The sequence below is a fragment of the Melanerpes formicivorus genome, unplaced genomic scaffold (assembly GCF_026170545.1).
Source record: "Melanerpes formicivorus ecotype bairdi unplaced genomic scaffold, bMelFor1.0.p_v2 SCAF_90, whole genome shotgun sequence".
Classification (NCBI taxonomy): Eukaryota; Metazoa; Chordata; class Aves; order Piciformes; family Picidae; genus Melanerpes; species Melanerpes formicivorus.
Window position 1 is genome coordinate 1,786,072 of NW_027142442.1, and position 27,564 is coordinate 1,813,635.

Genomic DNA, 27,564 nt, shown 5'->3' on the forward strand with positions numbered 1-27,564 from the left:
AAGGGCAAGCAAAAAGACTGAAGACAGGAGAATGAGTTTAAACATTTATTTAAACAGGAACTCCAAACCACTACATCCTTTAACCTTTCAAAAGAAGACAACGACAAACTAGTTTTCAGCCAGAGTGTCAGAGTAAGGCATAAGTTGTGTTCCACTATAACAACTCAGCAGCAATACTAGCAGGAGACCAACACATACAGAGCTAGCACTGCAAGAAGGGGAGAAGTAAAAAAGGTTTGAAACTGCTGAAAAGCACTTCTGCCCACTTGCCCTTCCATTTTCAGCCCAAGATGAAGGTGCTGGCTTTAAACTCCTTTTGTTTTTTGGTTGCATAGCTGGCTGGTGTGAAATCTGTGGTCTGTTAACCTGGATAGCGTGAATCCTCTAAGGCACACGTGAGATTGCAGAGCATCCTCTGTCAGGGACTCTAATCCTCCACTAGATCCAAAGGGAATCCAGTCTGTGCACCTAGCTTCCCAACTGCAGAGCACTGAGAAATGAGGATAGCAGAGCACTGCAGGAGAGTGACTCCCATCAGCGTGGTGCCTGCATGTTGGACACAGCTCAGGCTCAGCTCTTCACTCCTCAAAGGCACTTCTGCAATGTGACCAACTCAATCGTTTCCAACAGCAACAACAACCTCCAAGCCAGGACCCTAACCCAGGAACTGGCTCAAATACATATGGGGGTAAGGAGAGCAGAGTCACAAGGGCAACCAAACAATGTGGCCACGTCAGGACACCTGATGCTCACCACATTCCAGGAGGGCTGTCCTCCTGCCCTTCCTTCAATAATGATGGGTGGGCACACCAGTACAATCCTTACCCTGGACACTGCACTGGAGAGACTGTGCTTGATTCAGCTCCAAGACACTAGCAATAGGCACCAAAGAAGTATTTAAGGAGCATAAGTTGCAAGCAGAATAGTTTGGTATCCACCTCTAGAGACAAAATGGGGAATACTGGCTCCCCTAAACAGTCTCTCAAAGGAAATCCAGGAGAGGTGATTGGATATCCAACTCCAACAAATCTAAGGCAATTCTAGTGACATGCCATTGATAGGGATGGTTTAAGCCTACTGAAATCACAACCCCAGTCCCACAGCAAAGGTGAGAGGGATTGAGGACTCCTTAGAGGCTTCATGTAAGGCAGAGGAGGCTAAGCTGCTCCCAGGGATCCTAGCAATCCCAAAAGCTTAGTTCAAAGTCGTTTTGCTAATAAATTTAAGGGGAATAAAATTAACCTCATTCTGTAACAGGAAATGAGGAAATCTTGAGCATCAGACCATGCCTCTTCCCATCTCCAATTTTCTTGGGAAAGCCTCTCACTTCTAGAAAGAAGGTAAATTCCAGATAGAGACTTCTTATTCATAGTCATAGGGGAAGGCTGCATCCTGTGACCACAGCACTAATGACCTATTCAGGGTAGGAAAATGCATCCCAGCTTCATCAAAACACTGAGTGGAAAAACACTGATTATTCCCACACCCACACAGCGTGGGCATCAGGGGCTGAGCGGAACAGAAGCCAAGCAGGGAGCAGCTACAGGCTTGTGCCAGGAAGCTGGAAGCTCTGGCAAACAAGTTGAGCAGCTGGAGCAAGAAATGTGTGACTTAGTCTGAGGCCCAGATGCTTCTCATCTGGTAGGAAGTAGGTGTCTGAAACTGAGAACCAGAGATCCCATCTCAAACAGTCCCCACTACCACTGCTGGAAATGACACCTCATTCACTCATGTTGGTGCATTGCCTGGAAGCTGGAAAGCTCTAGGCACCCAGAATGAAGCCTATAAACTCTGTCTATACAGACCACTGGACACAGCCATAGGGCCAGAAGCTGTGCCCCAAGGCCAGGGACATGCTGTCTACCACTGTCTCCTTAACAGGAAGATCTCCACTGCCTCCAGAATGAGACACTATCTGCTCTCTCTGCCCCTGAGCAGAGGGGAGCAGCCTCACCCGCGGGGCCTTACCATGTGCTAGGGAGAGGATCCTAGTCCTTCAGCCCTCTGAAGTAAAGGTGGTGAGTCTTAAGGTTCAGCCAGCTTTAGTACGAAACACGTCTCCTCCTCTCATCTAGAGATGCAGTGATGAATACTGAGGTCCCAGAGGCAGCTCCTAAGAAGCAGTGAAACAATGAAAGGGCCACAAGCAGCTACTGGAGCCGTCGCCCTAGTGGGGCCATTCTGCCTCAGGTGCAGAACTGACAGATAAGGTACAAAGAGGAGCTGCTGCTGCTTCAACCGCTGAGCTGGCCTAGAGCTCAGGGGCCCTTTCCCTCTCAAACTCACTCCTAGTTCATATCAAACGTCCATGGGTGCTGCTCCGGAGCCTCCGGCCTCGCTCCTTGCCTGCGAGTGCCCTGAAGCCAGGAAGCTGCTCTCTGCATTCGGTTAGTGTGCTGTGAAGGTAGATGGATCCCGGTGGGCTCAGGAGACTAGAGGCTGGAGCGGCACGAGTCCGTTCCCAGGAGACACCAGGAATCTGAATCCAAGTCGGGTCTCGGATCCACTTCCATCTCCTCTTTGGCTGTCTGCGTTCCTTTGGAATGAACCTCCACCTGCCAAAACACACAGCAGTTATACAAGCAGCTCTAGGACTATCTGTGAAGAAATTAGGAATGGCGCAGGAACATTTCCTATTCCATTTGGAACTCTCTGCGACATCTGACTGCCTATTCCTTCTCATCAGGCAAAGCAACAGGGAATCCCAGGTCCCTCAAGACTGGGCTGTCCTCACAGGAAACTGTTGTCTTGGCTTCATTCCTGTTGCTGCTACCAGAGCCTGCATCAGCAGCTCAAAGGAGGAGACAGCCACCACACTCAGTGCCCCCATTATGCTCTGAGAGAGACACCTATTTAAGAGCTGCTTTCTTCTGCACAGCCTCCACAATCTACATGGGAGGCCAGATCAGTGTAGTGAGCCCTGAGCATGGATGCACACCCAGGTGACGAGTCCCCACCTGCTGCATTCCCTCTGTCCCGCTGCAGAATCGCTGGAGTTGGGCACTCAGACGAATGGTTTCCTGCTGCAGCCTCTTCTGCTCCTCCAGACACTGTAAAACCAGGCCTCGGAGGTGTGTCACCTCCATCTGGAGAGCACTGCACATGCAGCCTGCCACAGGAGATGCAGCCTTCCCTTCACTGCATGGCACAGCTGGACTCAGGCAAGCAGGCTGCAGAGACATGGAGAAAGCCAGGCCAGGTTTGAGTGCAAGGCCAGGAGTCCCACAAGAAGAAACCAGAAAGGGTCACCTCATTTTGCTTCCTGATTTCCCAAACTTCTAGCAGCCAAGGTCAGCAAGCTACTAGTTGTTAATCTTCAGTACAAAGCCTTCCACCTTTTTCTGGGAGAGCTATTCCTGTCTTCCTATCACCAAAATCCATGTAGTTTACTCCCTCTTCCCTAAACCTGGGATCTGTGCCTTCTCTTGGGACTGAAAACACTTGGAGTAAGATTCTCACTGATTTCCTATTAGCTCATTTTCCTATCTCACAGCAATTTCTGCTTGCTAAATTTCTTCCTTCCACTAGGCTTCTGGCTCCTACGCTTCTCTTTTCTAATTGCATCAACTCCATTTTCCCACAGAACTGCTCTCATTATTTTCAATGTCACCAGGCCTCAGCTTTGTGTTCTAGATTCCTGTGAATTTTTCTCTTTGCAGTATCATGTCTGATTATCAACAGCCCTCTTTTCCTCATGTAGATGAATGAGGCCAATCCAATACCCTCTTCCCAGCCCTCCCTGTAATTCAAACAATGCCATTTATGGTCCCCAGGAGCTTTTGGCCAAGCATCCATTTGGGTTACATTACCCAGGGCTCTGTTTTGGACTTGTTTAATGCAACAGGTTCCTCAGAGGCAACTTTGAGTCCTTGAAATTTCTGGTAAGGAAGAGTCTCTTTCTCAGGCTCTGAAGATGCCATGCTCAGAGGAAAAGGGCTGTCAGGCATGGGGATGAATTCAGCATTCTCCAGCTCCTGGAAACACAAAAGCAGCACTGTTAGGCCTGCCTGCCTTCTGGCAGCTGCCTTCATCTCAATCAATGCACCAACACCCTCTTGTGGTAAAAAAGGCAGCGAGGCCTAAAGGGCTCCCAGCACAGCACCACAGCTCTGAGAACAGAAATTTTCCAGCAACCCTTAAAGGTGAGAGAGGCCACTTGGCTTTTCCACAGCCCAGATCCCTGTATGAAGGCGTTTCTGAGACACCACACTACCTTCCGCAGCCAGCCAGGGCAGGAGCTGCTGTCAGCACTGTTGCCTCCCTTAGCCTCTGTGGTGCTGATCCAGCCTCCCAACTCACGATCTGCTTCCATGGTTCCCCGAAAGCCTCCACTGGGATTGGAGGTCTCCGCTTCCTGTTCATTATCCTCTTCCTCTCCTCCTCCAGTTGTGGAGCTCTGAGCCACTAGCAAACAAGAGCAAAAACTTTGTACTTCACCCACCTATCCTACTCCTGTGGACAACCCACAGTGGGAGCAGAGAAGATACAGAAATTTGGGCTGCATGGCCAGGGTGAGAGCACATGCTAGCAGCATCTACCTTGACAGCTTATCTCCTAGCACACCTTCCCCAAAGGGTTTGTGCAGCTTTATGGCTCCAGCCCTTCCACAGGTCCAAGAAACTGGACTCCATCTCTCCAGCTGCACCATAGCCTCTCTTTCCTTATCAGCTCCCTTCAGTGAATTCCTCTCAGCTTTTTCTTGAGTTCCTCAACTATAAATGCATCATTGTGTCCATGTTCCTGCCCTGTTTCAGGTCCCTCTTTCCCAGCTTTGGGCTCTCCCTTCCTATGCATGGCATCAACTGGATTTCATTCCTTGGAGCTCTTCTGTGCGACCTTTCAAAGTGAAACCATGCTGCAGGATCAAATTGCACCCACCACACTGTGGACTTAAACCACAGCTCCCCAGGGCAGGTTACTTACCAGTACCAATGGACAGGCCACTGCTGTTGGAACGGATTGTTTTAGAGTTCAACACCTTTTCTGCAAGAAGAGAAACATGCTTTCAGTCAGAGTGCTGCATGGAAAGCAAAACAAATCCTACACCACCACACAACAAAGCCTATGTTGCAGGCCTAGAGCTCAGAGAATCCTGCTGCATTCCCCCCCAGCAGCCTGGCCTCTTCCCAGGCAGATTCACAGTCTAGGTCCTGGCAATCAACACGTCACCATAACCGAGATCCCCAAATTTCACCCTGAACTTACCAACAATGATGATGGTGTGCCAGCCACGGCACGACAGGTCTGGCACATGATGCAATGATCCAAATATTGGCCGAGGCCACGAGGTACAAATATCTGAGCCGTGAGCTCTCTCCGTCGATGTCATGGCCAGACGCCCATTCCCACCATTGCCCCAGGCAAAGATATGGTTGTCTGAGGAAAGAGAGATTCAGGAGCCTCAGTTTCTCAGCCTGTAATTGCTGTGAGGATCACACTCTCTCTGCTGTAACTGCTATCCCAAAGTATCTAATCCAACAGATCTCACAGGCAGCCATCAGGCTGGCACTCTGCAGCCCTACGGACAGCAACTGCTCGGTACCGCACTGGGACAACTACCAGACAGCCTCAGCCTAAGAGGATTTCTTTAGTCCACTGCAGTGCTGCAAGGGTAGTGTAAGAAATGATCAATGGGAGCCAGTTAACCACCCTGCAGATCTAATTCCAAGAAACCCATCACAACTTCGCAAAGACCCACTCACCGTCAGTAGCAGCTATGGTGAATTCATCTCCACATGAAACCCTGATCACCTGCTTACCCCCCAAGGGGCCTCCCAGCAGGTTAATTCCCAGGTGCTTCTTATAGTCCCCAACACCAAGCTGTCCGCACTTGTTGGAGCCGAAGGTCAGCAGGCGGCCTCGCTCTGAGAGGGGGAATGAGGAGACAGTCACAGCGAGGGCCCAGCTGTGGAAGCAGCCATGCATGCAGAGAACTAGCAGCAACAGCCCATGACCAGAAAGGACTCTGCTGAGAAGCCAGCCAGGTTGGGAGGGGACAGTACCAGTCAAGAGGAATGGCTTTAGCCCAGAAACACCTCCCCAGTTCCTTCTCCCATTGCTCCCCTTTTTTGATGCTGGGGGATGGGACTCCCTCAGAGCCCTGTGAATGGTGTCAGCTAGGCAAAGCTTAACTCAAACAATTCCTTTGCTATCCCAGACTATGATTCTTTCCTAAATGTCTTTTTTGCCTTTAAAAAAAATAATAATGAGGAAAGCTGACCCAGAAGATGATGAGTGTCAGCTGACCAGGAAGCAATACTGCTGAAGAACAGAGATCCTGGGTTCTCGGAGCAGCCATGAGCTCTGCTACCAAGGGCACAGCCCTCAATGTCAAGGGCCAGGTCAAAAGGGCAAAGGTAACATAAAATAACCCAGCAATCAGTATTTACTTCTTAACACACAGAACTCACCATCAATGGAAGCTGTGTGTGTCTTCCCTGGAGAAATGGTGCGGATCTTGTAGAAGGACAGTTGCTTGGCCAAAGTAAGGGAAGTGGCGTATGGCACCTCACAGTACGTCTGAGAAAAGACATGGGTAAGCACAGAGTGGAAAAACACACATTCATCAGCAAATATCCACTCAAGCAGGTCTTGGCAGGCCACAACATTAACCCAGAAAGTCACAGAATCACAGAAACATTCAGGATGGAAAAGACCCTCAGGATCACCAAGTCCAACCGATAACCCTACTCTACAAGGTTCACCCCTAAACCATAGCCCCAAGCACCACATCCAAACCACCTTTAAACACATCCAGGGTTGGTGACTCAACCACTTCCCTGGGCAGGCCATTCCAATGCCTGACCACTCTTTCTGTGAAAAATCTTTTCCTAATGTCCCAACAGGGGTATGTCATAGAACTGCCTGAATCCGTGTCACTGGCTGAGTCACCCTGGAGCAGCTCGCTATCTGCTTTGCTACTTCAGATCTGACATAAGCCCACAGCACAGACAGGAAACTGAGGAACAAACTGCCTCTTCCCTTAATCCTAGTACCCATTGTCTTGGATTGGAACTAACAATCTGGCAGAAAGCTAATGAACCCTTTGTCACTGTCACATGACCTTCATTTCCCCATAGGCTACTGACCGCTGGGAGCTGGAGCCAGGGACCTAAATGCACTTACATCGTGGTTGATTATCCCAGAGGTGCACTGATTCAGGCCCAGCTTGTTGAACTCGTTGAGTCCACATGCCAAGACTTTGCCTGTCTGGGTGAGCAGGAAAGTTCCATCACAGCCACAGTAAACAGACACAATGGTTAAGGTCTTTGGAACATCCACCTATATGGAATAAATCACAGAATTACTGAGGCTGGAAAAGATCTTGGAGATCATCAAGTCCAGCCTATGACCTAACACCACAACATCAGATAAACCATGCCACCAAGTGCCACATCCACTCTTTTCTTAAAGACATCCAGGGATGGTGACTCCATTCCTGTGCCTAATCAGCCTTTCTGTGAGGAAGTGCTTCCTAATATCTAACGTAAACCTCCCCTAGTGCAGCTTCATACTGTGCCCTCTTGTCCTGTCACAAGCTGCCTGGGAGAAGAGCCTGACCCTCATCTGACTACAACCTCCTTTTAGGAAGTTGTAGAGAGCTATAAGGTCCCCTCCAAGTGTCCTCCAGGCTGAACCACCCCAGCAACCTCAGCCTTTCCCTCCAGCCCCTAACCAGTCTCACTGTTCTCCTCTGGACCTGCTCTAGCACCTCAATATCCTTCCTTAAGTGAGGGGCCCAGAACTGCACACTCACCAGTGCCAAGTACAGAGACAGAATTACATCCCTAGTCCTGCTGGCCACACCATTGCTGACACAGGCCAAGATGCCATTGGCCTTTCATGCCACCTGAGCACACTGCTGGCTCATGTTCAGCCAGCTGTGAACCAGCACTCCCAGGTCCCTCTCAGCCAGGCCACTCTCCAGCCACTCATTCCCCAGTCTGTAGCACTGCATGGGGTTGTTGTGGCCCAGGAAAATCAACATCCCAACACCTATTATGCAGAAGTTGGCACATGGAAAACATCTGGCTTAGAGCAGTGATTCAGCCAGTTGGGGCACTGACAACAGCCAGTGCAGCTGTTTTGAATGAAGGCTTGAGAATATCATAGAATTCTGCAGCACACTGAGCCTCCAGTCACAAGGCAGAAATTGAAGGCATTCTAGACCTTGCTGCAGACAGCAGTGAGCCAGCACAGGAACCAGAAATATGGTGCATAGGCAATACTTGCCAGCTGGAGTCTACAAGCACCAGACCCAGCCAGTTGAGCAGGGCTGGTTGCAGGCTGTGTGAGTGTGATACTGTGGGTTCATAGATATTTGGCTTCCAGGTACATCTTTCTTGTTTGTAACCCCCAATGGGTTAGATTATCTCAATTACACCTAGCACTGTACTTTAAGAGTTGTTCTACTTTCAACTTGTCTTTAACTCATTATATCAAATTTAAAGACTCCCAGCCCTTTGTTCTGCTCTGAGTTTCCTCTACAGACCTGAAGTAAGCAATTTGCTATTTCCTACTATGTTTTCTACAACATCAAGTTGGGCATTTCCAGTTCCAGCATGGAGATCAGACCAATGGAACTGTAAGCCATGATGCTGGCTGGTTTACAGCTGACACATTTCTTTGCCATGAACTCTAAGGACATATGAAACAAAATAAAGCAAGGAAGCTAAACCCCTTGCAAACTCTGTATGATAACTCAGAAAATCCACCTGAGCCTCAGGCAGTTAATATTTCCAAACAGCAACTGATTTGGATTTATGCCTATGCAGATCTGGAGAAGCAGTTACAGCCCTACCTTCTGAGGGGTGTAGTGATCTTCTTCAGAATCCAAGCCCAAGCGCCCTGCATGGGTGAACACACTGCAGTTAGAAATGGCCTCATGAGGTGCCCATCCCTAAGCAATGCTACTGCCTCTCCATAGTCCCAAAGGAATCCCCCTGCACAACCAGAAACCTGATCCCCCACCAGTCCTCAAGATAATCCAATTCCACTCACAGAACAACTGCCCTACCCCCAGGGAAGCCAAGCAGCACCCTAGAGCTCCCCAGAGTAGTCTCCAGGGCTCAGTCCATGGTTCCTCATTCTTACAAGAAAAGAAAGTCTCAACAAATGATGTTCTTTGCCCCCAGGATGTACCAGACAGCCCTCATGCAGGCCCTGCATTACACACCTGCACCAAGCCACTTTCTGGAGCAGCTATATCCCTTTAGGTTCCAGGAGATTTTACCTACCATACTCTCCACAGCCCCACGTGTAAACTTCTCTGTTCCTGGTCAGCACTGCCACATGGTTGTCTCCACATGACACCTGCTCCACAGGGTTGGTAAGGAAGAAATCCAGCTGCAGAGGCTCAAGTACTTCAGAGCCATAAGCCTTGTCAACACCAATGCATCCATAATAGTCCGAGCCAAAGGCATACACCTGGCCCTCATCTAAAGGACACAAGGGAAGCTTGGTCAGCACACAGAGCTGTGTATTAACCTCTTAAGGCACGGGCAGAGCAATTTCTTCTCTGTAACCATGGTTCTCTTTAGTGCAGACAGCTCATCAGGATATGAATATGAAGTCCTCTCTTGTTCACATTAAGACAGATGATCTTATACCACAACCTGCAGCTATTTCAGGCCATCAGTGTCAAGAAATCTTGGGTGGAACCTGCTACTTTCTTCAACAGAAACCCACAAATTAATTCTCTGGCTCCCCATGTCACTTCTCCAGCACTCTGAGCATCTGAGATTTTCTCTGTCAAACCTCTGATTTTCCAGTACTGGCAAAATAAGCTGGAAACTACCTTGTCAAGAATTATTTTCATGGGTAAAGCATGATTAAAATTCTTAGCAAGACACCCCACTCAATACCTTGCTCTGTATAACGACATTGATCTATCTCCACTATCACACTTACTGTCCTCAAAACTGAGGGGCTCTTTCCCCTGTGCACAAAGCTGTTCTGCAAATCTTATTTTGAAAGCAAGCATTTCCATGTGTTGGGAGGTGCTCTCTGCTCTCACCTGTAATGCACACTGTGAAGTCATCTCCACAGGACACCTGGCGAATGGCTTTTCCCTGAAGCTTCTCAACATGCTTCGGCTGCCGGTAGGAGGCTCTGTCTCCATGTCCCAGCTGCCCGTGCAGCTTGGTACCCCCCTGCATGTTCTGCAAGACAGAAGCACCTGGTAAGGTTACAGAGCCACAGCTGCAGAGATGGCACCAATAAATACAACACTTCAGATGAACAGCAGAAGACAGCAAAGAACAAGAGGAAGGGAAAAGACTGCTGCCTGCTACATGGCACAACAGCAGGCAGCGTTCTAAATGGCAGCACAGGCGTTCAGGCAGCTATGCACAAACAAGGAGTGATCCACACTCAGGCCACCAGCTGGTGAGGAATCACAGTATCATAGTATAACTAAGGTTGGAAGAGACCTTGAGGATCATCGAGTCCAACCTGTCACCACAGACCTCATGACTAGAGCATGGCACCAAGTGCCACGTCCAATCTCCTCTTGAATGCCTCCAGGGACGGTGACTCCACCACCTCCCTGGGCAGCCCACTCCAATGATGAACAACTCGCTCGGTGAAGAACTTTCTCCTCACCTCAAGTCTAAACCTCCCCTGGCAGAGCTTGAGACTGTGTCCTCTTGTTCTGGTGCTGGTTGCTCCTTTCTCATCTGCCTGGCTACAGAACCTGCTCCCCGCTGCAGGACTCAAACTTATCCTTCAGCTTTCTGACCTACTTTTCTACATTATACTGGCCACAAAGTAACCCACAGCACCAAACAAACGCCACTGAAGTGGCCAGACCTATCAACTCTACAGGAAAAACAAAACAACTCTGAGCAGTGTTGAAGCTGAAATTAAAATATCAATAGCCAGATGAAAGTTTTCAGTGGCTGTTCTTGCAGGAACATCCAGCAAATGACTTCCAAGTTGCTCTCCTCCCATTTGGATCTCTTTCTTCTCTCACCCACTACCAGTATTTTCTCATCTGTTCTAACAGATCCTGTAGATCTGTAGGCCTGGGGAAGCCTGGAGATGCAGAATACCTCCATGACACTAACTACCTAAGTCTGAGAAGACTGGATTCAAATGTTTTGAATGTATTATACACCATCTCTTTTTTTCCTAACTGACCTTTAAAGTACCAGAGAATTCCCACTCGTCATAAAAAGCAGAGTTGTTTAGTGTAAGACACCTCTGCTTTCACCCACGAGCTGCCTTAGTGATGACACCTGTATTACAGTGATGTTACTCATCCCACCCATTCTAATCTTGGGGAACCTTCTTCAAGAATACCTAAGTCAAACAGAGCATTACAAAGCCTCCAGTGCATCTGCAGTAGTCAAGAAGGGGAGATAAAAATGTTTGACTCAGTGTCTGGGCCTACAAGTCCACCACCTACAATCCTCAAGAGCACAGCAAGTCTCCAATACACTTCCCATCACGATGGAAAGCCTCTCCCAAACACAGACTTGCCTGGGAAGAATTGGGTCAGTCCCAAAGCAGATGGCCTCACAGTGTCCACTGCAACCAGATCTGTCTTGTTCCAAGCCGCTTGTCCATCCGATTCTAAGCTTGTAAATGGTGAGCAATCTGGACTCTCCCACCCACAGCCCCTTCCTGCAGTTTCTCTCACTTACCACCCAGGTGTAGAGCTCCTTCTCCACTGTCACCACAGCAAAGTGAGTGTTACCAGCACACACCTGGCGTGCACTGCAGCCACTTTTGATGGCATCCAGCTTCTGGGGGGTGGACTTCCCACCCCCCCAGACATACACCTCACTAGTGCGTGAAGTCACCACTGCAATGGGAGCCTCATTCATGGTGCTTGACCTGCACAAGACCCCCCCAAAACACACATGCCTTTAATAACGAGTTTGTGCTCACTGTTACCACTCAATTCCCTACACTTAGCAGTTTCTCCTTCACAACCACTCATAGGGGGATTGGCCTAGATGACCTCTCCAGAGGTCCCCTCTAACCTTCACCTATGCTTCTTTGTTGAGGAGCTGTGAGGTCTCAGCTGTTATAGAGAGACTCAGGGCAAACCTGTCTCACAGCAGCAGAGAAAGTAGCCTCCAGGAAGCACTGGGAGAAGCTTACAACCCAATTTGAAAAGACCAGGGCTTTCACTGAATGGCCATGGAGCTGAAAAATTAAAACCTTACAAATGGTCATGAAATCTTGCTCAAAATACAGAAGCATCCAAAAGCTTCTAACTTCCCTCTTTGAACTACAAGCTTCTGAAGGCAAAAAAAATCTAACTCCTCGATGCAGGTAAGGATCAATTCCCAAGCAGACTGCAAAATGGAAGTTATACTCAAAGCAAACAGTTTGTGAGCAAGCCATGAAGCAAACAACTTGCCATGAAGTGCTCAGACACTACTTCCAAGTTTATGAGGGGGGAAAAAAGAGAAATGTGACAAATCAACAAAAAAGCATCTCTGTATGTCACAGAAGCTATCTGCTTCATGGAGCAACCCTACTTACAGACCTGCTGCAGGCTGTGGAGAACCTCTGCATATAACTAGTTTCATGGAAGATATTTATATCCACTTATTATTCAACATTCAGACAGTCATATCCCTCCTGTTTCAAGGGAATCTGTGTGGAAAGAGGGATCTATCTTACATGCTCAGATATACAGGCTGTAAAGTAGGACAGATTAGAGATGTATGGAACCTGCTAGGAAAGGCTCCAGCCATACATAAAAATAGGATGTCAAAGGCAGAGTGAAACATGGGACAATAACCACGTAACAGCTATGTCTTTTTCCTGTCATTTAGGGATCTTCTAAACTATACTATTCCATTAGAGTTGTCACAGGCTAACACTCTCAGCAAAGTTCCTCTCTGGACAGCTCTTCTCTCCAGACTTCCTTTCAAACACATGCCCAAACAATTACCTTGGTCGTTTATTTGGCCCATTAAGCAGTGTAACTTTCTCTTCCATCTCCCTGTGAAAGGAAAAAAACAGCATTTTAGGAAACAGTAACATTGCCCAGAGCAATTTACTGACAAGCTGCACACACAGACTGCTTTCCTTTCCAACCAAATGCTGCTCCCTCTTGGAGGAAACGTGGCAGCTGTTTACCAGCTCACAGCAATATGCAGTAAGTAGGGCAGAAGTAATGTACTGTGTAGCTCCAGAAGAGCTGAGGACAACCAGATCACACATACACTAGTATGTGGCCAACCAATACCCATGGTGCACAAAAACAACCTTAAATGGTTAAATATTATTGGGACTTGGGCTTTTACCAGTGCATACAGCAAGACAAAGCTCCAATTTTGCTGAACACCAGGGAGAAGACTCTTGGTATAAACAACTAAGCCTATTGTTCCCAAAGCAACCAATGTGGGATCCAAAGAGTCCAGAACTATGGTCTGCCTTCCATAAAAAGGTAGCACATGCAGGCTGATGGTCAAAGTAAGCTGAAATGGGTCACTCTGAATGCAACTCTCCCCAGAAGAGGGAGGCAAGAAAGAGAGAAAGCAAGAGTCTCTACATTGCATGATGTATGTATTTCAATACACTGTTTCAAATAACTATAGGAGAACCTCTATGACCAAGAGGTTCACAAGAGATTTGAAGAGCAGGCACCAGCATGCCTCAAAATGAAATGGCTCAAAGTTCTCAATACAACAGCTGCAGAGACCTAGTTCACCATACCCCTGCACCATCAGAAGACAAGACAGCAAGAATACACTTTTCTCCTAGAAAGGATGAAGTGTACTCCAACAACTGCCTCACATCGAGCCAAATTGAGGACTTTGCTACAAAATCATAAAACACCTCAGCTGGCACAAACTCTCCTGTTCTCTCAGCTACCTGTCCAGGTTTCAGGCAAGACCGTATGATTACCTCCTGCGTTTGCTGAGCAGCGGATGTTCAAGCAGCTCATCTGCAGTGGGTCTCTTCTCTGGATCCTGAAAGAAACAAAGTTCATTCTCTGGGAAATGCTCACACCTACAACCACATCCTGAGCCAAAAAACCTAGTTCAAGCCTGCATGGACCTCCTTCCCAGACTCCCTTCTGAAGGAAGATTAATTTAAATCTTGGGAACAAGCAGGGATAAATGCCAGGAACTGCAGAAGGTGCTTCCACACTCTGAAGGTATCAATACTATGTTTGCTTCCAAGAAATTAATTCCCTACAGAAAGCCAAAACCTTAAGAGACTATACTGAAACAACACTCCCACCTCTACAGCACTGTATTAGAAAACAATTGCTTCTGCCAGCCCATTAAATGATTGCCATCAGAGAAAAGCCAGCAGCCCTCCAGCCCTGCAGGACTGAGTATGTAGAGATAATGATTCCAGAGGACTAGAGGAAGGCCAGCCTTAGTAATGCCTCAGGCTTCACAAATTCCTCTGCATCAGCAGCCCTCATGTTGCAACAGGCAGGTTATCCCCTTCACTCCTGAATTCTGTAGCTTGGGCATACGGGAATGGGTGTCTGAAAATGTAGAAGTACTTCTCCAACCTGATCAAGGCAGGAATTCACCATCTGGATCAGTTCCCGGGAGTAGACAGTGGAATCAACCTCCATGGCTCGATTTCCCTGTACAATCTTCACACAAAGGTTCAGGGGATTCTAAGCAGAAACCAGAAACCAGCTGTAAAGGAACTGAATTGGACAATGTGTCCAGTGGAGAGAGATGCTACAGGTCACCCTTATTTTCTGCTTCCTTCTCTGACCAGGACACATCCTTCTTCTTCCCTGCCTAGCAGATTCTCCAGAAACCTAATAATAATTTCTGCAGAAACAGTACCTCTGATAGCTAGGACTTAGTGACAACACCCAGCTTTCCACCAGCTTCCCTAACAGTGCAGGAAGGACATGTTTTTCTGTGCATGGTATCACCTGTGCAACATACTGCCACTGAAACACTGCACAGCAGCCAAACTCCTGGGGGGTCAGCAGCCATGGTGAGAGGAAATCAGGAGAGGATGGAATGCTCACATTGGTTCTTGGAGGGTTACAGAATCTTGCACCATGGCAGCTGGCAGCTTTCACCAGGTTGTGCTATGGAATGGGAAGTGACAGGTAACAGCCAGCAATGCCTCCCTTTCACCCTTCCCATGCCAACTTCACCACACTTCTCTTGCACCCAAACTTTGCAACAGGATTAAATCCATAGGCTAGAAGTTTTGCCTACAAAATGCTGCACAGAAAATTCACAGCTAGTAATGCTGGGGAAAAAAAAAATGGTGAAAAGACAAGAGTGACAAACTTCCCTCCTGCAGAGAAAAGGGCGCTTCATTCACAGCTGTGATACAAACTAGCCCAAGTATGTGCTAAACCCAGGGCTGCAGACAAGGGTGGGTTTGGTAGAAGGCAGAGAGGCATCTAAAATGCAGGGTAGGGGAAATCACATGGACATTCTCTCAGCACTCCCAGGCCACTGATTCCTCAACCAGTAGATTTGAACAATGAAAGAAATAAGAGTTAAGAAAGCCATAAGACAAGGGTGAATCTTAGGGTGATATAAAACAAAGTTCCTCAGTCCATCCTGGTTTGCAGACTTACAGTAGCATCAAAGGTCCTCTTCAGAGTAAGCAGCTCAAAGATGACACAGCCCACAGCCCAAATATCTGATTTGAAGTTGTATTTCACACCCTGGCAGAGTTCTGGGGACATGTAATATGGAGTTCCCACCAGCTATGAAAAAAGAACATTTGAAAATCAGAAATGATTGAGCAGCCTTCCATTCAGGAACTCTGCAGCCATCATGTTTACACAAGCCCATGAGCATCAGAGCTAGACACAGCTCTGACACAGCCCTGAAGTGACACAGATGACACACCCCACCAACATGCTGGCAGGATGGCACAGGAACAACAGGCACTCTTCATCCACAAGCCTGTGCTTGAGTTTCTTACAAGATGCTAGATGCTTCTCTTGCTCAGGTCCTGATGTGGTATATACCTCTCAATACAGCAGTTGTCATGACAACACAGCAAGGACTTGTCCCTCTCTTAAATATCACACACTTGGATGTAATAGGGGGCTTAAGTACTGAGCAGGCATATGGAAACCCTCACAAGAAACTGAAAGAACAGGGATCTAGCAAAGCTTCCAAACACAGATGCCAGCCCACAGCTATGGAGTCACTCTGTCTGGTCACAAGGTACTGCCAGGATAAAGGCTACTTTGTCTCAAATAAAAGAGGGGTTCCTTTGGGGTCAAGTAAGTAGAAAGCTTGCTTGAGTGTCATCTGAAAGGCTTTCACTTGGGAAGCCAGTTTCAGGAAATAAACATCCCCCACCACACACACAAAAAAACCCCATCCCCAAAGCCAGCACTTCAATATAGAAGCCCTCCTAGGTGCATCTGCAACTGCGCCAAACAAGACATAGAACATTCTACAAATTCATAACTTGGCTGCTACAATTACAAATACTGTCAATAACATCCTCTGCATTCCTTTCACCAAAAAAGGCTTCCAGACAGCCACTGGTCACTAGGTCACAAACTGAACAGAAGTGGGTTTGCTTCAGCCCAGCTTAGCAAGGGCTTTATGCAGCAGCCTACTTACTGTGTAACTGCACAATAGCACTCATGTTCTGGAAGGAGGCTGGCAAGTATTTAACTACACATCCTAACAGAACACCAACAGCTTGCATTAAATCTAATAACACAGCCTGGTAAGGGGAAGTACAAATTGGCTGCCATCCCAAACTATAATAAATGCTTTTAGGAGAAGCAGTTTGAGACAATGTCTTCCTTTCCAGAGAAACTGACAGAGCTGGGAAAGCCAAGCTGAGCCTTTCAGATGTCTGCAATACAGTTTGCCCTGTGTCGTAACTCTGGCTGCAAAAATGCTTTCTGGAAAGGTCTGGAACAAAGTCAAGCTTGACAGTCTTCTGGTAAAATTAAGCTCTCCTATAAAATCCCTCTCTGAGAGCATGACAAATAAACCATACACCTAATTACCATAAGCAGCACAAATGCATTTCTTGCTTCCCTGTAATTCATTTCAGAGCCTGAGCATTAAATAAACAGGAGACATATCTACGGCACGGTGCGACGTCAGACAAGTACACACAAACTCCCTTAGATCCAGCTGAGGCAAATGCTCCTGTTAACCCAGCAGCATGACCACATTAATTTCCTAAAATGGGCCTAGCTACCCTAGGGGGAGAACACTGCACTGATGTGAAAACACTGCTGTCTATGGACCTTCAGACAGCACCCCCTTCAAATTACACAGATGCCATGCCTTCGTACCAGGGTAAGTACAGCAGTGCTCTCTAGCACAGCTACACAGGCTTTGGCACAATTCCATGCCCATACTTGCACCTATCTTTAGTCTACTGCTGCTTTGCAGAGACAGAGCTCTTAAAGGTAACCTGGGAGCGCAGATAACTGCAGGCTGCAACAGAGCAGCAAACGTGCCAGGGTTAGTGACCTAACATTGAGGGAAATAAAGCTATGAGGGAAAGGAAAAACACAGAAAACAAGCAGCAAGAACACACAGCATCCCTGGCCTTCTGCAAGGCATGCAGAGGTGAAAGAAAAACACACCTCAGTTTGCGCACAAAGGCAGCAGATACTTACAGTCTCAGCCATAGAGTACTCAGAGTTCAGCTTCTTTGCCAACCCATAGTCTCCCAACTTAATCAGGTTTGCCTTGGTTAGAAAGATATTTAATGTCTTTATATCTCTGAAAGAAGAAAAACAAATGCAAATACTCCAATGTATTTTTGGATTTCACAGTCTTCCACACACTACACTACCTCCCCCTCAAAATGCTTTTACTCTGCCAGTACTTGTCTCTCACACACACACACAAAGAGAGCTCTCCAAAGGCAATTTACCTCAAGTACTGGAGTAGTAACTGCAGTTATCCATATTTTATCACATCCTCACATAAACACAACACAGTCTGAAAAAACTCATGCTCCAGACACCTATGTAAAGGCCACAGATCAAAGATAGTTCTTTCTCCCTCTTGGTCTCTTCTCATATGAAAGTCATTGAGCAGGTCTTAGTGTTCCTGGTTTTATAAACAGACCCGAGGCAGGAGTCGCTGAGCTCCCTAAAAGCATAAATGTATGCATGAATATGTACATATGGGAATACACACAGAGAAGGTGTGAAGGAGATGCCACTCCAGAAACTGAGCACAACATCCCTCTGCCTCACCCCTCAGAACCAGCTCTTCCTAACAGAAATGTGCTGCCCTCAGAAGGCAAAGGCTGATGGCCACAAAAATGCTGCATTCCAAAACTCATTGCAAACACTTCCTCCCAGACAGAGTAATTTCAATGCCAGTTCACAGATCAACAGGAGAGGCTGCAAACACAGAGAGGAAGTCCCCACAGTATGATATGCTTCCCATGGCCATAACACCCTTCATAACCTCGTAACACCCCCTTTTCCTAACGTACCATCAACAACTTCCCAGCTGTAGATCAGGGCAACATCAAGTAAAGCAGCACTTTGCATTCATCCACTTGGGGCATCGCAAAGTCCTGGGTCACTCTGACAATGTCTGCAGCAGAAGGAAATCACTGCAAACATTTAAATAACTGTTCAATTCGTTATTAGGGAAGGATCTGGGGCCACACATGTTCCTCAACTGCGAGCCCTGCTGTGGAAATGGGCAACAGAGATGGTAAGTAGGAAACCCCACTGCGAAGCAGGACAGACATGACATCTGCTTTAGGTCAAAAACTTAGGCACTACTTTGTTGAGAATAGGGTACCAACCCTTCATTAGCAAGGCTTCCCAAACAGCAAAGATTTAGAAAGGCAGAGACCAGGATGCTCTCTGACAGAAAACATCCTCACATAGCTATGCTCATTAGTTAGAGAAGAATGTTGTGCAGCACAAGATCCAACCATGCTGGAAACAGCTGTCTACATGTGCAGTCCTCTTCAGAACATCATGACCGTCCTGAGGCACATGTAAGCCATGAAATTTACCTCTCCCAAACAGAAAAGGGCAACAGAAAGAGGTAATTAGCAACATACTGAGATCTCGGAGTCAGTGTCAAAATCACCATTACCAGCTAACAAGCTATATTACTTCCTGAAATAACAGACTGAAGAAATGAGATTGAGCCAAATGCAGGGCAAATCTTTGCACAGCAATGCACCAACACAAACTCTTCATCACTGCTAGCCTCCAGGAATTACAGAAAGATGTGCATGTTGATTGGAAGATGTTAGGAGCAGTCAGGAAGTACCTTTGGCCTGTGGCAACTGCTCTTCCTACCCACTTCAGCACAGGTTATTTCTTTGCTACGGCAATCAAGGGCCAATTTACTTACTTCCTACATGGATTAACTCTTTGCTCACAAAGCTGCAGCATCAAACCCAGCAATTTCATTTTCACAGACACAATTTATTGCACATTCATCACAAGATGGGTCCTAGCCCAATAAAACTTCTTTATGGAAATGATATTTAACTTGTAGGCTGTTCAGCTGTGCTTTGGAGAGAAGCTCAGTGCTTGCTTTAAACAAAGGCTACTCAAAGCAGCTCTGCACTCACTTCCATGAAGGGCACCAATTACTTTAGCTTCACTGCATGCCACGCTTACCTGTGAAGAATTCCTGCTCGATGAATGCAGCTCACAGCTGATGCAATTTGAAAGAGATACCAAACCACCATCTGCAAAGGTAGGAATAGAAGTTTTGTGAGGCTTCAAAAAGCACAACCACCTGGAATATGAACTCTGACCCTTTAATACTCACAACGAGCCAGAAGGCTTTAGAAGTCATTATAAGCTAAATAAGTGTAATCATTAACCACATCAGAGTAAGAGGGAAGCAGAGAGCAGAAAGTAACTTCAAGAAAAAAAACCACCAAACAAACAGAAAAGAAAAAGGAGTAAGATCTCGTGAGACAGATCTGTGGTTACTCAGAGAAGAACCTACAAAATAATTCAGATGAGAGAGATCTGAGTACCAACCAGGAAGAAACAGAGAAAGAGGCTTTAAAGTTAGAAGTTAGCCAAGGTGCGAAGGTGGCCAAAGAGTTCCCAATAAGTGCTTGCAACAAGAGACAGAGGATGTCAGTCCCCAAATATACACAGAAAGTCCCCACCAGCACTACAGAAAAAAATGTGTAAGTCTTCAGATGACTATTAGGCCAGCCCCACTGATCCCTCAAACCAGTCCAAATTACCTCTTCTTCAAACAACTTGTCTTTTTGCCGCAGAATCTTATCGTAGAGGTTCCCTCCTGCAATTTTAAGTGAGCAAGAAAAACAGTTTTAGTTACCTTAGTTAGTGGCAGCAGTTACTCTGCTCAGACACTCCTGGGAATATTCAAATCCCCTAAGAGATCTGATGAATCACTACAGCTCTTCCCTCAGCACTCTTCACTTAAATTGGTCAGGCACCCACAAAACTAAGTTCTCCCTCCACTGAAGAACTTCCCTGGCATAGCAGAGCTGAAGCAGAGATGGTTCTTTTTTAACACCACCATTTAATACAGTGAATTAGTAAGAAGACAGGTTAGCCCTCCCTGCTTTTTAACCTGCAAGTGCTTCTTGAGGTATGCAACCATTTATAACCCGTACTCCAAATCATGTGAGATTGGCCTGCTCTGCATTATATATAAACAAATACAGGAGAAAAAGAAAAAGTAAGCAATTACAAGTCCACAGCAGTCTCTGAAAGCATGTTTACCCACAAGCCTTTCCCCAGTTACTGCCCAGCCCTGACCTGCCCCTCTCCTCCATCTGTCCTGCCAAACACACTGATGCAAAATGCACAAAGCTTTGACAACAGCAGCAGCAAAGCCTGCAACCAGCAGGCTCTTTAGGGAACCTCAACATTTCAAGACAGCAGACTGAAAATCAAGGAAAGCTAAAAGAAGTGATGCTGAAGGCTACATCTGACTCCCTGTCGGATTAGCATCACACCACTACACCTCTGACCATGTCCTGTCGCTATGCCACTTCCCTATTATCATATATAATGTCCTAAGAGTAATGAAACACCAAGCTCTTTCCCCTTCCCACAGGTATGGTGCAAGGCAGCTTTGTGCTGTGTGATTTGCAGAGGGACCTTGACCGACTGGATAGATGGGCAGAGTCCAATGGGATGGCATTTAACAAGTCCAAGTGCAGGGTGCTGCACTTTGGCTATGGCAATCCCATGCAGAGCTACAGGCTGGGGTCAGAGTGGCTGGAGAGCTCCCAAATAGAGAGGGACCTGGGGGTGCTGATCGACAGCCACCTGAGTATGAGCCAGCAGTGTGCTCAGGTGGCCAAGAGGCCCAATGGCATCCTGGCCTGCATTAGGAATAGTGTGGCCAGCAGGAGCAGGGAGGTCATTGTGCCCCTGTACTCTGCTTTGGTTAGGCCGCACCTTGAGTACTGTGTCCAGTTCTGGGCCCCTCAGTTTAGGAAGGATATTGAGACACTTGAACGTGCCCAGAGAAGGGCAACAAAGCTGGTGAGAGGCCTTCAGCACAAGCCCTATGAGGAGAGGCTGAGGGAGCTGGGGTTGTTTAGCCTGGAGGAGAGGAGGCTCAGGGGTGACCTCATTGCCCTCTACAACTACCTGAAAGGTGGTTGTAGCCAGGAAGGGGTTGGTCTCTTCTCCCAGGCAACCAGCACCAGAACAAGGGGACACAGTCTCAAGCTGCACCAGGGGAGGTTTAGACTCGAGGTGAGGAGGAAGTTCTTCACCGAGCGAGTCATTCGTCATTGGAATGTGCTGCCCAGAGAGGTGGTGGAGTCGCCGTCCCTGGAGGTGTTCAAGAGGAGATTGGACGTGGCACTTGGTGCCATGGTCTAGTCATGAGGTCTGTGGTGATAGGTTGGACTCGATGATCCTCGAGGTCACTTCCAACCTTAGTTATACTGTGATACTGTGATTTCCAAGGGCCTGTTGAATTGCTGATGTTCCAAGCAGGCTGCAATGGCTCCTTTATATCCTTGAGGGACTTACTTCAGATGTCAGTGTCAGGCAGATTTTTCTGGTATTCTAATTAAGATACCCTTTGCTTAACAACTTCGCACTCAACCTCTCAGTATTTCTTTTTTCTGACTTGCAGGTACATTTGTAAATTATCTACAAATCACTCTTCACATTCACCATTTCACCAAAGTATCACACAGTGTCACTAAGGTTGGAAGAGACCTCGAGGATCATCGAGTCCAACCTGTTAAAGTATCCACTTCTGCCTCCTTCCTAAAGGTATAAATTATGCAGGCTTTTAGTGGATTGTGTTCCTCATCTCTGATATTTTGCCATCTATTTTGCAGCCTTTCTGAACCAAAGAGCAGCGTGACAGACAAAATCCTGCACCAGCAGACCAGGTAGTTCTTAACTGATAAGCAATATTTCTATGCACACGTGCTAAAGAGTTTCTTCTTTGCTTTACCTAATCACATCTAACCTTCTGACACTCTATTTTATTTTCCACAAATGTATTTTATAGGATACTTCTTCCCAAATCAATTTCAGATGCATTCATTGATGTTATCCCATGATAAATCCAAGCCTTATGGTACCATGATAAACATACAGAACTACAGGCAAATAAATCAGTAACTCAGCATCCTCCCCTGTAAGATGGGAACAGTATCTGCTGAAATTTGAAAGCTCTTCCTCCATCTCCAGAAAAGCTGTGCCCATGAAACACTAAAAACTGTGTATTCTGAGAAGTCTCTGAGAGCAACTAGTGCAGTCTTACTTTAAACATTACTCACAAATTATCTTGGACTTGTGCACTGTAAAGAAAGTCAGAGGAAAAAAACCTATTAACACAATGGCAAAACCAACATCCCTAAGTCTAAAGGAGACTCCCTCATTCTCATGTCTCTAGTCCTGTATCGTATCATAGTATCAGTCAGGGTTGGAAGGGACCACAAGGATCAGCTAGTTCCAACCCCCCTGCCATGGGCAGGGACACCCCACACTAGATCAGGCTGGCCAGAGCCTCATCCAGCCTGGGCTTAAACACCTCCAGGGATGGGGCCTCAACCACCTCCCTGGACAACCCATTCCAGGGCTTCACCACTCTCATAGTGAAGAACCTCCTCCTCACGTCCAGCCTGTACCACTCAAGACATACTCAGGCAGGGCAGGCTGTATACTCATCTCTTGGTTACTGTCCCTAAATAAAACAGTTTAAAAACATTAACAAACACATTCAGACATCAGTACTACAGCTTCTCTCTATGTCCTCCACTGAATTTATAATGGCCCCAAGCACACAAGCTTTTCAGGCAGCTAAATAACTCACACAGAACACTTCTAAAAGAAAGGGTGCATCAAGGAGCTGACCTTCCCCTGCTCTGCCACTGGACTCCACTCTGCATAAGAATAAAAAGCAGAGAAGCAGACCCAGCTTTGGCCAACCTGCCAAGCAGAGCATCTGACACCCTTCAAAAATACTTTGCACAGCTCTGTTGCCCTTTCCAACCTATCCCAGTGAAAACAATCTAAGATGATGACATCATGATAGTCTTTCCCATCAGAAAAAAAACCCTTTCTGCTGATGACTCAAGGCTTAATGCAACCCCCAAAGGCACACAGCACACCTAGCCACAGGTGCTGGCCCACTCATCCAAAGAGGAACCACACTGCAGTTCAAGGTAAGCATCCTGTTCCAGCAGTATTAGCAGTATATGACCTCCCCTTCCAGCTGTCTTTGAGCAGCTGCAACTCAGATCCTCATACCAAATCCTTCTACCTCTCTCTCCATCCCAGCTGAGACTGTTTCCCCTGCAAACTCCAAACAATACCATCTCATCTGCTCTTGGGTGCAATTCTGAACTTTTCTCCATCACCAAAAGTGGGACAGCAAAAGGCAGAAAAAAATCCTACTTGCAGCGTGCCAGCTGATTTTTGATTTGTAACTACCAAATGGAAGGGTCTTTCAGTGGTGCTGCTGAAGAACAGCCCCATTCTGTACTGGCAGAGAGGTCCAAACAGGCTCACCTGTTTGTTTGGTTGGTTGGGTTTGTCCCTATTCTCAAAGAACACAGCAAGGCACATTAGAAGCATGCATTACATTAATCCAGTTTTAGAATAGAATAGAATTAACCAGGCTGGAAAAGACCTTTGAGAACATCGAGTCCAACCTATCATCCAACACTATCTAATCAACTAAACCATGGCACCAAGCACCCCATGCAGTCTCTTCCTAAACACCCCCAGTGATGGTGACTCCACCACCTCCCTGGGCAGCCCATTCCAATGGCCAATCACTCTTTCTGTGAAGAACTTCTTCCTAACATCCAGCCTAAACCTCCCCTGGTGCAGCTTGAGACTGTGTCCTCTTGTTCTGGTGCTGGCTGCCTGGGAGAAGAGACCAACCCCCACCTGGCTACAACCTCCCTTCAGGCAGTTGTAGAGAGCAATGAGGTCTCCCCTGAGTCTCCTCTTCTCCAGGCTAAACAATCCCAGCTCCCTCAGCCTCTCCTCACAGGGCTCCAAACCCCTCACCAGCTTTGCTGCCCTTCTCTGGACACGATCCAGCAACTCAACATCTTTCCTTAACTGAGGGACCCAGAACTGAACACAGTACTCAGTGGCCTAACCAGTGCTGAGTACAGGGACAGAATGACTTCCCTGCTCCTGCTGGCCACACTATTCCTGATACAGGCCAGGATGTCATGGGCACACTGCTGGCTCATGTTCAGCCTACTATTGACCAGTACCCCCAGGTCTCTTTCTGCCTGGCCGCTCTCCAGCCACTGACCCCAGAGTGACCCACTGAACCAGCTACTCAGAAGACTCAAAAAAATTCATTTACTGCCTGAACTGACTGCTGGGCTTTTTCCTTTGGCACCTGAGACACAAACCCATCAGAAGGACTCTCAGTCTTTTCTTCAGGAGCTATGCAGCAACATTCACCTCCACTCCTCTGCTTCCCAGAGGTCACCCCAGGAATACCCCTTGCAAGTTCTGCAGGACAGTGACTCGGCAAGTTGGCAGGCACTCGTTTGTACATGGGAGTAGGGACCTCACCATTACAGTACTCCAGCTCAATCAGCAGCGTGGTGTTATCCATGAAGTGGTTGTAGTAGGCGATGATGTTCTCGTGCTGCAGCAGGGCAAGGATAACGATTTCGTTCAAAGCATCACGACGCTCCTTTTCTGACAGCCGAGTCAGGTCCACCTCCTTCCACACCACAAGTGAGTCATCCTGAAACAGAAACAGAACACGCTGGATGAGACTCTCCAGGCTGGATGAGACTCTGGCCAGCCTGATCTAGTGTGGGGTGTCCCTGCCCATGGCAGGGGGGTTGGAACTAGATGATCCTTGTGGTCCCTTCCAACCGTGAATGATACTATGATACTATGAACACCTTTTAATTAAAACCACGTGGCTACAAGGACAACAGCACATGCCTTTATAGCAGGAAACTAACATTTCAGGAAAGGTATAAAGACTTCCCCGCCGCTTACAGGTTTCAAAGATTCTTCACGACATTACGTTTTGAGGCTTTCTGTTTGTCACCAGGAACAGGGATGGCCTGAAGCCATCTTTCTAGATGGCCAAGCACATCAGAAAAATCCACCAAACCCCTCACAACCTCAAAATTGTACTACGTGCTTTCCAGGGAAAAACAGAGTTTGCTTTGATTCAGCGAAGACTAAACATACTCCAGTTCAATGAAGGGTGAGTAGTGTGTTTCCAATCCCCTAACTGTAGGGTATTGTAGAAGAACATAAGCCATGACAAACATCCAGATATGCATAAAAAGAAAAATCAAAGGAAGTGAGAAAAGATTTGGTTTGCCCTTGTTAAGCCCAGCCATGTTGGCAGACGCAAAGTGACTTGTTAAGTGAACAGTCATCACATTTCCAGCTGCTCAGGCCATGATGCCTCAGGGTGGCCTTCCCCCAGACAGGGGGCAGCCCTGAGGGAAAAGGACTTGGAGGTGCTGGTAGACAAGAAGCTGGACATGAGCAGTGTGCACTTGCAGCCCAGAAGGAAAATCACATCCTGGGCTGCATCAAAAGAAGCACTGCCAGCAGATCCAGAGAAGTAATTCTACCACTTTACTAAGACTGCACCTGGAGTACTGCATCCAGCTCTGGAGTCCTCAACAGAGGAAGGACATGGATCTGATGGAGCAGATTAGGGCTTGGAGCACCTCCCCTGTGAGGACAGGCTGAGGGAGCTGGGCTTGTTCGGTCTGGATATGGCTCTGGGGAAACCTAATCACCACATTCCAGTACCTGAAGGGGGCCTGCAAGAGGGCTGGAGAGGGACTTTTTACAGAGGCCAGCAATGATAGGACAAGGGGCGATGGTTTTACATTAGAGAAGAGTAGATTTAGATTGGGTATTAGGAAAAAGTCCTTCACAACGAGCACCTGGAACAGATTGTCCAGAGAGGTGGTTGAGGCCCCATCCCTGGAGATATTCAAGGTGAGGCTCAACAGGGCTCTGGGCGATTTGATCTAGATGAGGATGTCCCTGCTCACTGCAGGGGGGTTGGACTCGGCAACCTTCATAGGTCCCTTCCAACCTGGGTGATTCTATGATTACGCTGAAATGCTTCCACGCGAGAGAGTTACCTGTATGAGATGTCCCCATGTCCTCTGTGACTGGAATAAAACATAGAAAAATGAGGAACCTATTAGCATCAGAAGACTCTCCACCTCCCTATACAACTTTTGGGGACCAAGAGATCGGTGATGCTCAAGTGTGCTGAAGCCCAAACCCCGCGCCCCTCCGCACCGAGGGCTGAGGTCATGGCTGCGCAGCCCGGCTGTTCTTCGCAGCGCCGGCGGCTGTCACCCCCGGCGGCTGTCACCCCCGGCAGCGAGCCCCTCTGCGGCTCTCGGGGCGCTGGGGCCTCCAAGCACCCAGCCTCTGGAAATCGCCCCGCTCGTCCTGACAGCGGCCCCTGAGCAGGACCCTCCTCCTCGGGGAGAGGAGGAGGAGGAGAGGGGCCTCTCTCCCGCAGCCCGGCGGGACAACCTACCTCGGTGCGGCGGTAGAGGGTGGCCTCGCCGAAGGCGCCGCGGCCCAGAGTGCGGATGGGGATGTAGTGCAGCTCCTCCTGCTCGCCAGGCAGGCTGCCGCCGCCGCGGGAGCCGCCCCGGCCCGAGGACTCGCTGCCGAAATCGGAGCTGATGGAGTCGCAGTGCCGCTCGTACTCTCCCAGCGACATGGCGGCGGCGCGGCCCCGCTGCGGCCCGGCTCTCCCTCAGCAACGCCCCGCAAGCCCGACAGGCTCCATGTTGGCTTCCGACGACGACCCGGAACCGCTTCCCGCCGCCGCGACCTCCGCGTTCCCGCCTCCCGCTACGGCCCGGCCCGGCCCCGCCTGCCGCCCCGCCACAGCCCCGGCCCCGCCGCCTAAAGCGGCTTCCGGGCGCGCTGCAGGCCCGGCTGTGAGCGCTGTAACGTGTGTCGTGTCAGCGGCTGGCCGGAGATCACCCACACGGCGGAGGCAGCGCGGAGCGCCGGAGCCATCTTCAGCCAACCATCGCCCTGCGCACAAAACCCCCACGAGCGGAATCGCCTCAGCTCTTGCTGGGGAAGTTACTTTACTGCTCACGAAGTCAAAAAAGTCGACGGTTATTTTCCTAAAAAGCTTTGAAATTGTCGTTTGTTAATCAAGAACT

At 48.1% G+C, this 27,564-nt stretch overlaps 1 protein-coding gene across 3 annotated transcripts; it reads right to left on the reverse strand.

Moving 5' to 3' along the window:
- Nucleotides 1-32: 32 nt before the first annotated feature.
- Nucleotides 33-27,196, reverse strand: NEK9 (NIMA related kinase 9). Of its 3 annotated transcripts, XM_068165547.1 has the most exons (23): nucleotides 26,919-27,196; nucleotides 26,509-26,538; nucleotides 24,950-25,127; nucleotides 20,146-20,201; nucleotides 19,559-19,629; nucleotides 17,570-17,675; nucleotides 15,539-15,670; nucleotides 14,492-14,602; nucleotides 13,870-13,934; nucleotides 12,911-12,961; nucleotides 11,646-11,838; nucleotides 10,016-10,160; nucleotides 9,237-9,437; nucleotides 8,801-8,847; nucleotides 7,126-7,281; nucleotides 6,411-6,519; nucleotides 5,703-5,864; nucleotides 5,206-5,376; nucleotides 4,924-4,983; nucleotides 4,214-4,404; nucleotides 3,810-3,974; nucleotides 2,958-3,170; nucleotides 33-2,555 (listed from the first exon to the last, which is right to left on the reverse strand). In XM_068165547.1, the coding sequence occupies exons 1-23, from the start codon at nucleotides 27,105-27,107 to the stop codon at nucleotides 2,433-2,435; spliced, it is 2,925 nt and encodes a 974-aa protein (XP_068021648.1). In that variant the 5' UTR covers nucleotides 27,108-27,196; the 3' UTR covers nucleotides 33-2,432. The 3 variants fall into 3 exon arrangements, with proteins under 3 accessions (XP_068021648.1, XP_068021649.1, XP_068021650.1); XM_068165548.1 differs by lacking the exon at nucleotides 26,509-26,538; XM_068165549.1 differs by lacking the exon at nucleotides 5,703-5,864.
- Nucleotides 27,197-27,564: the final 368 nt, after the last annotated feature.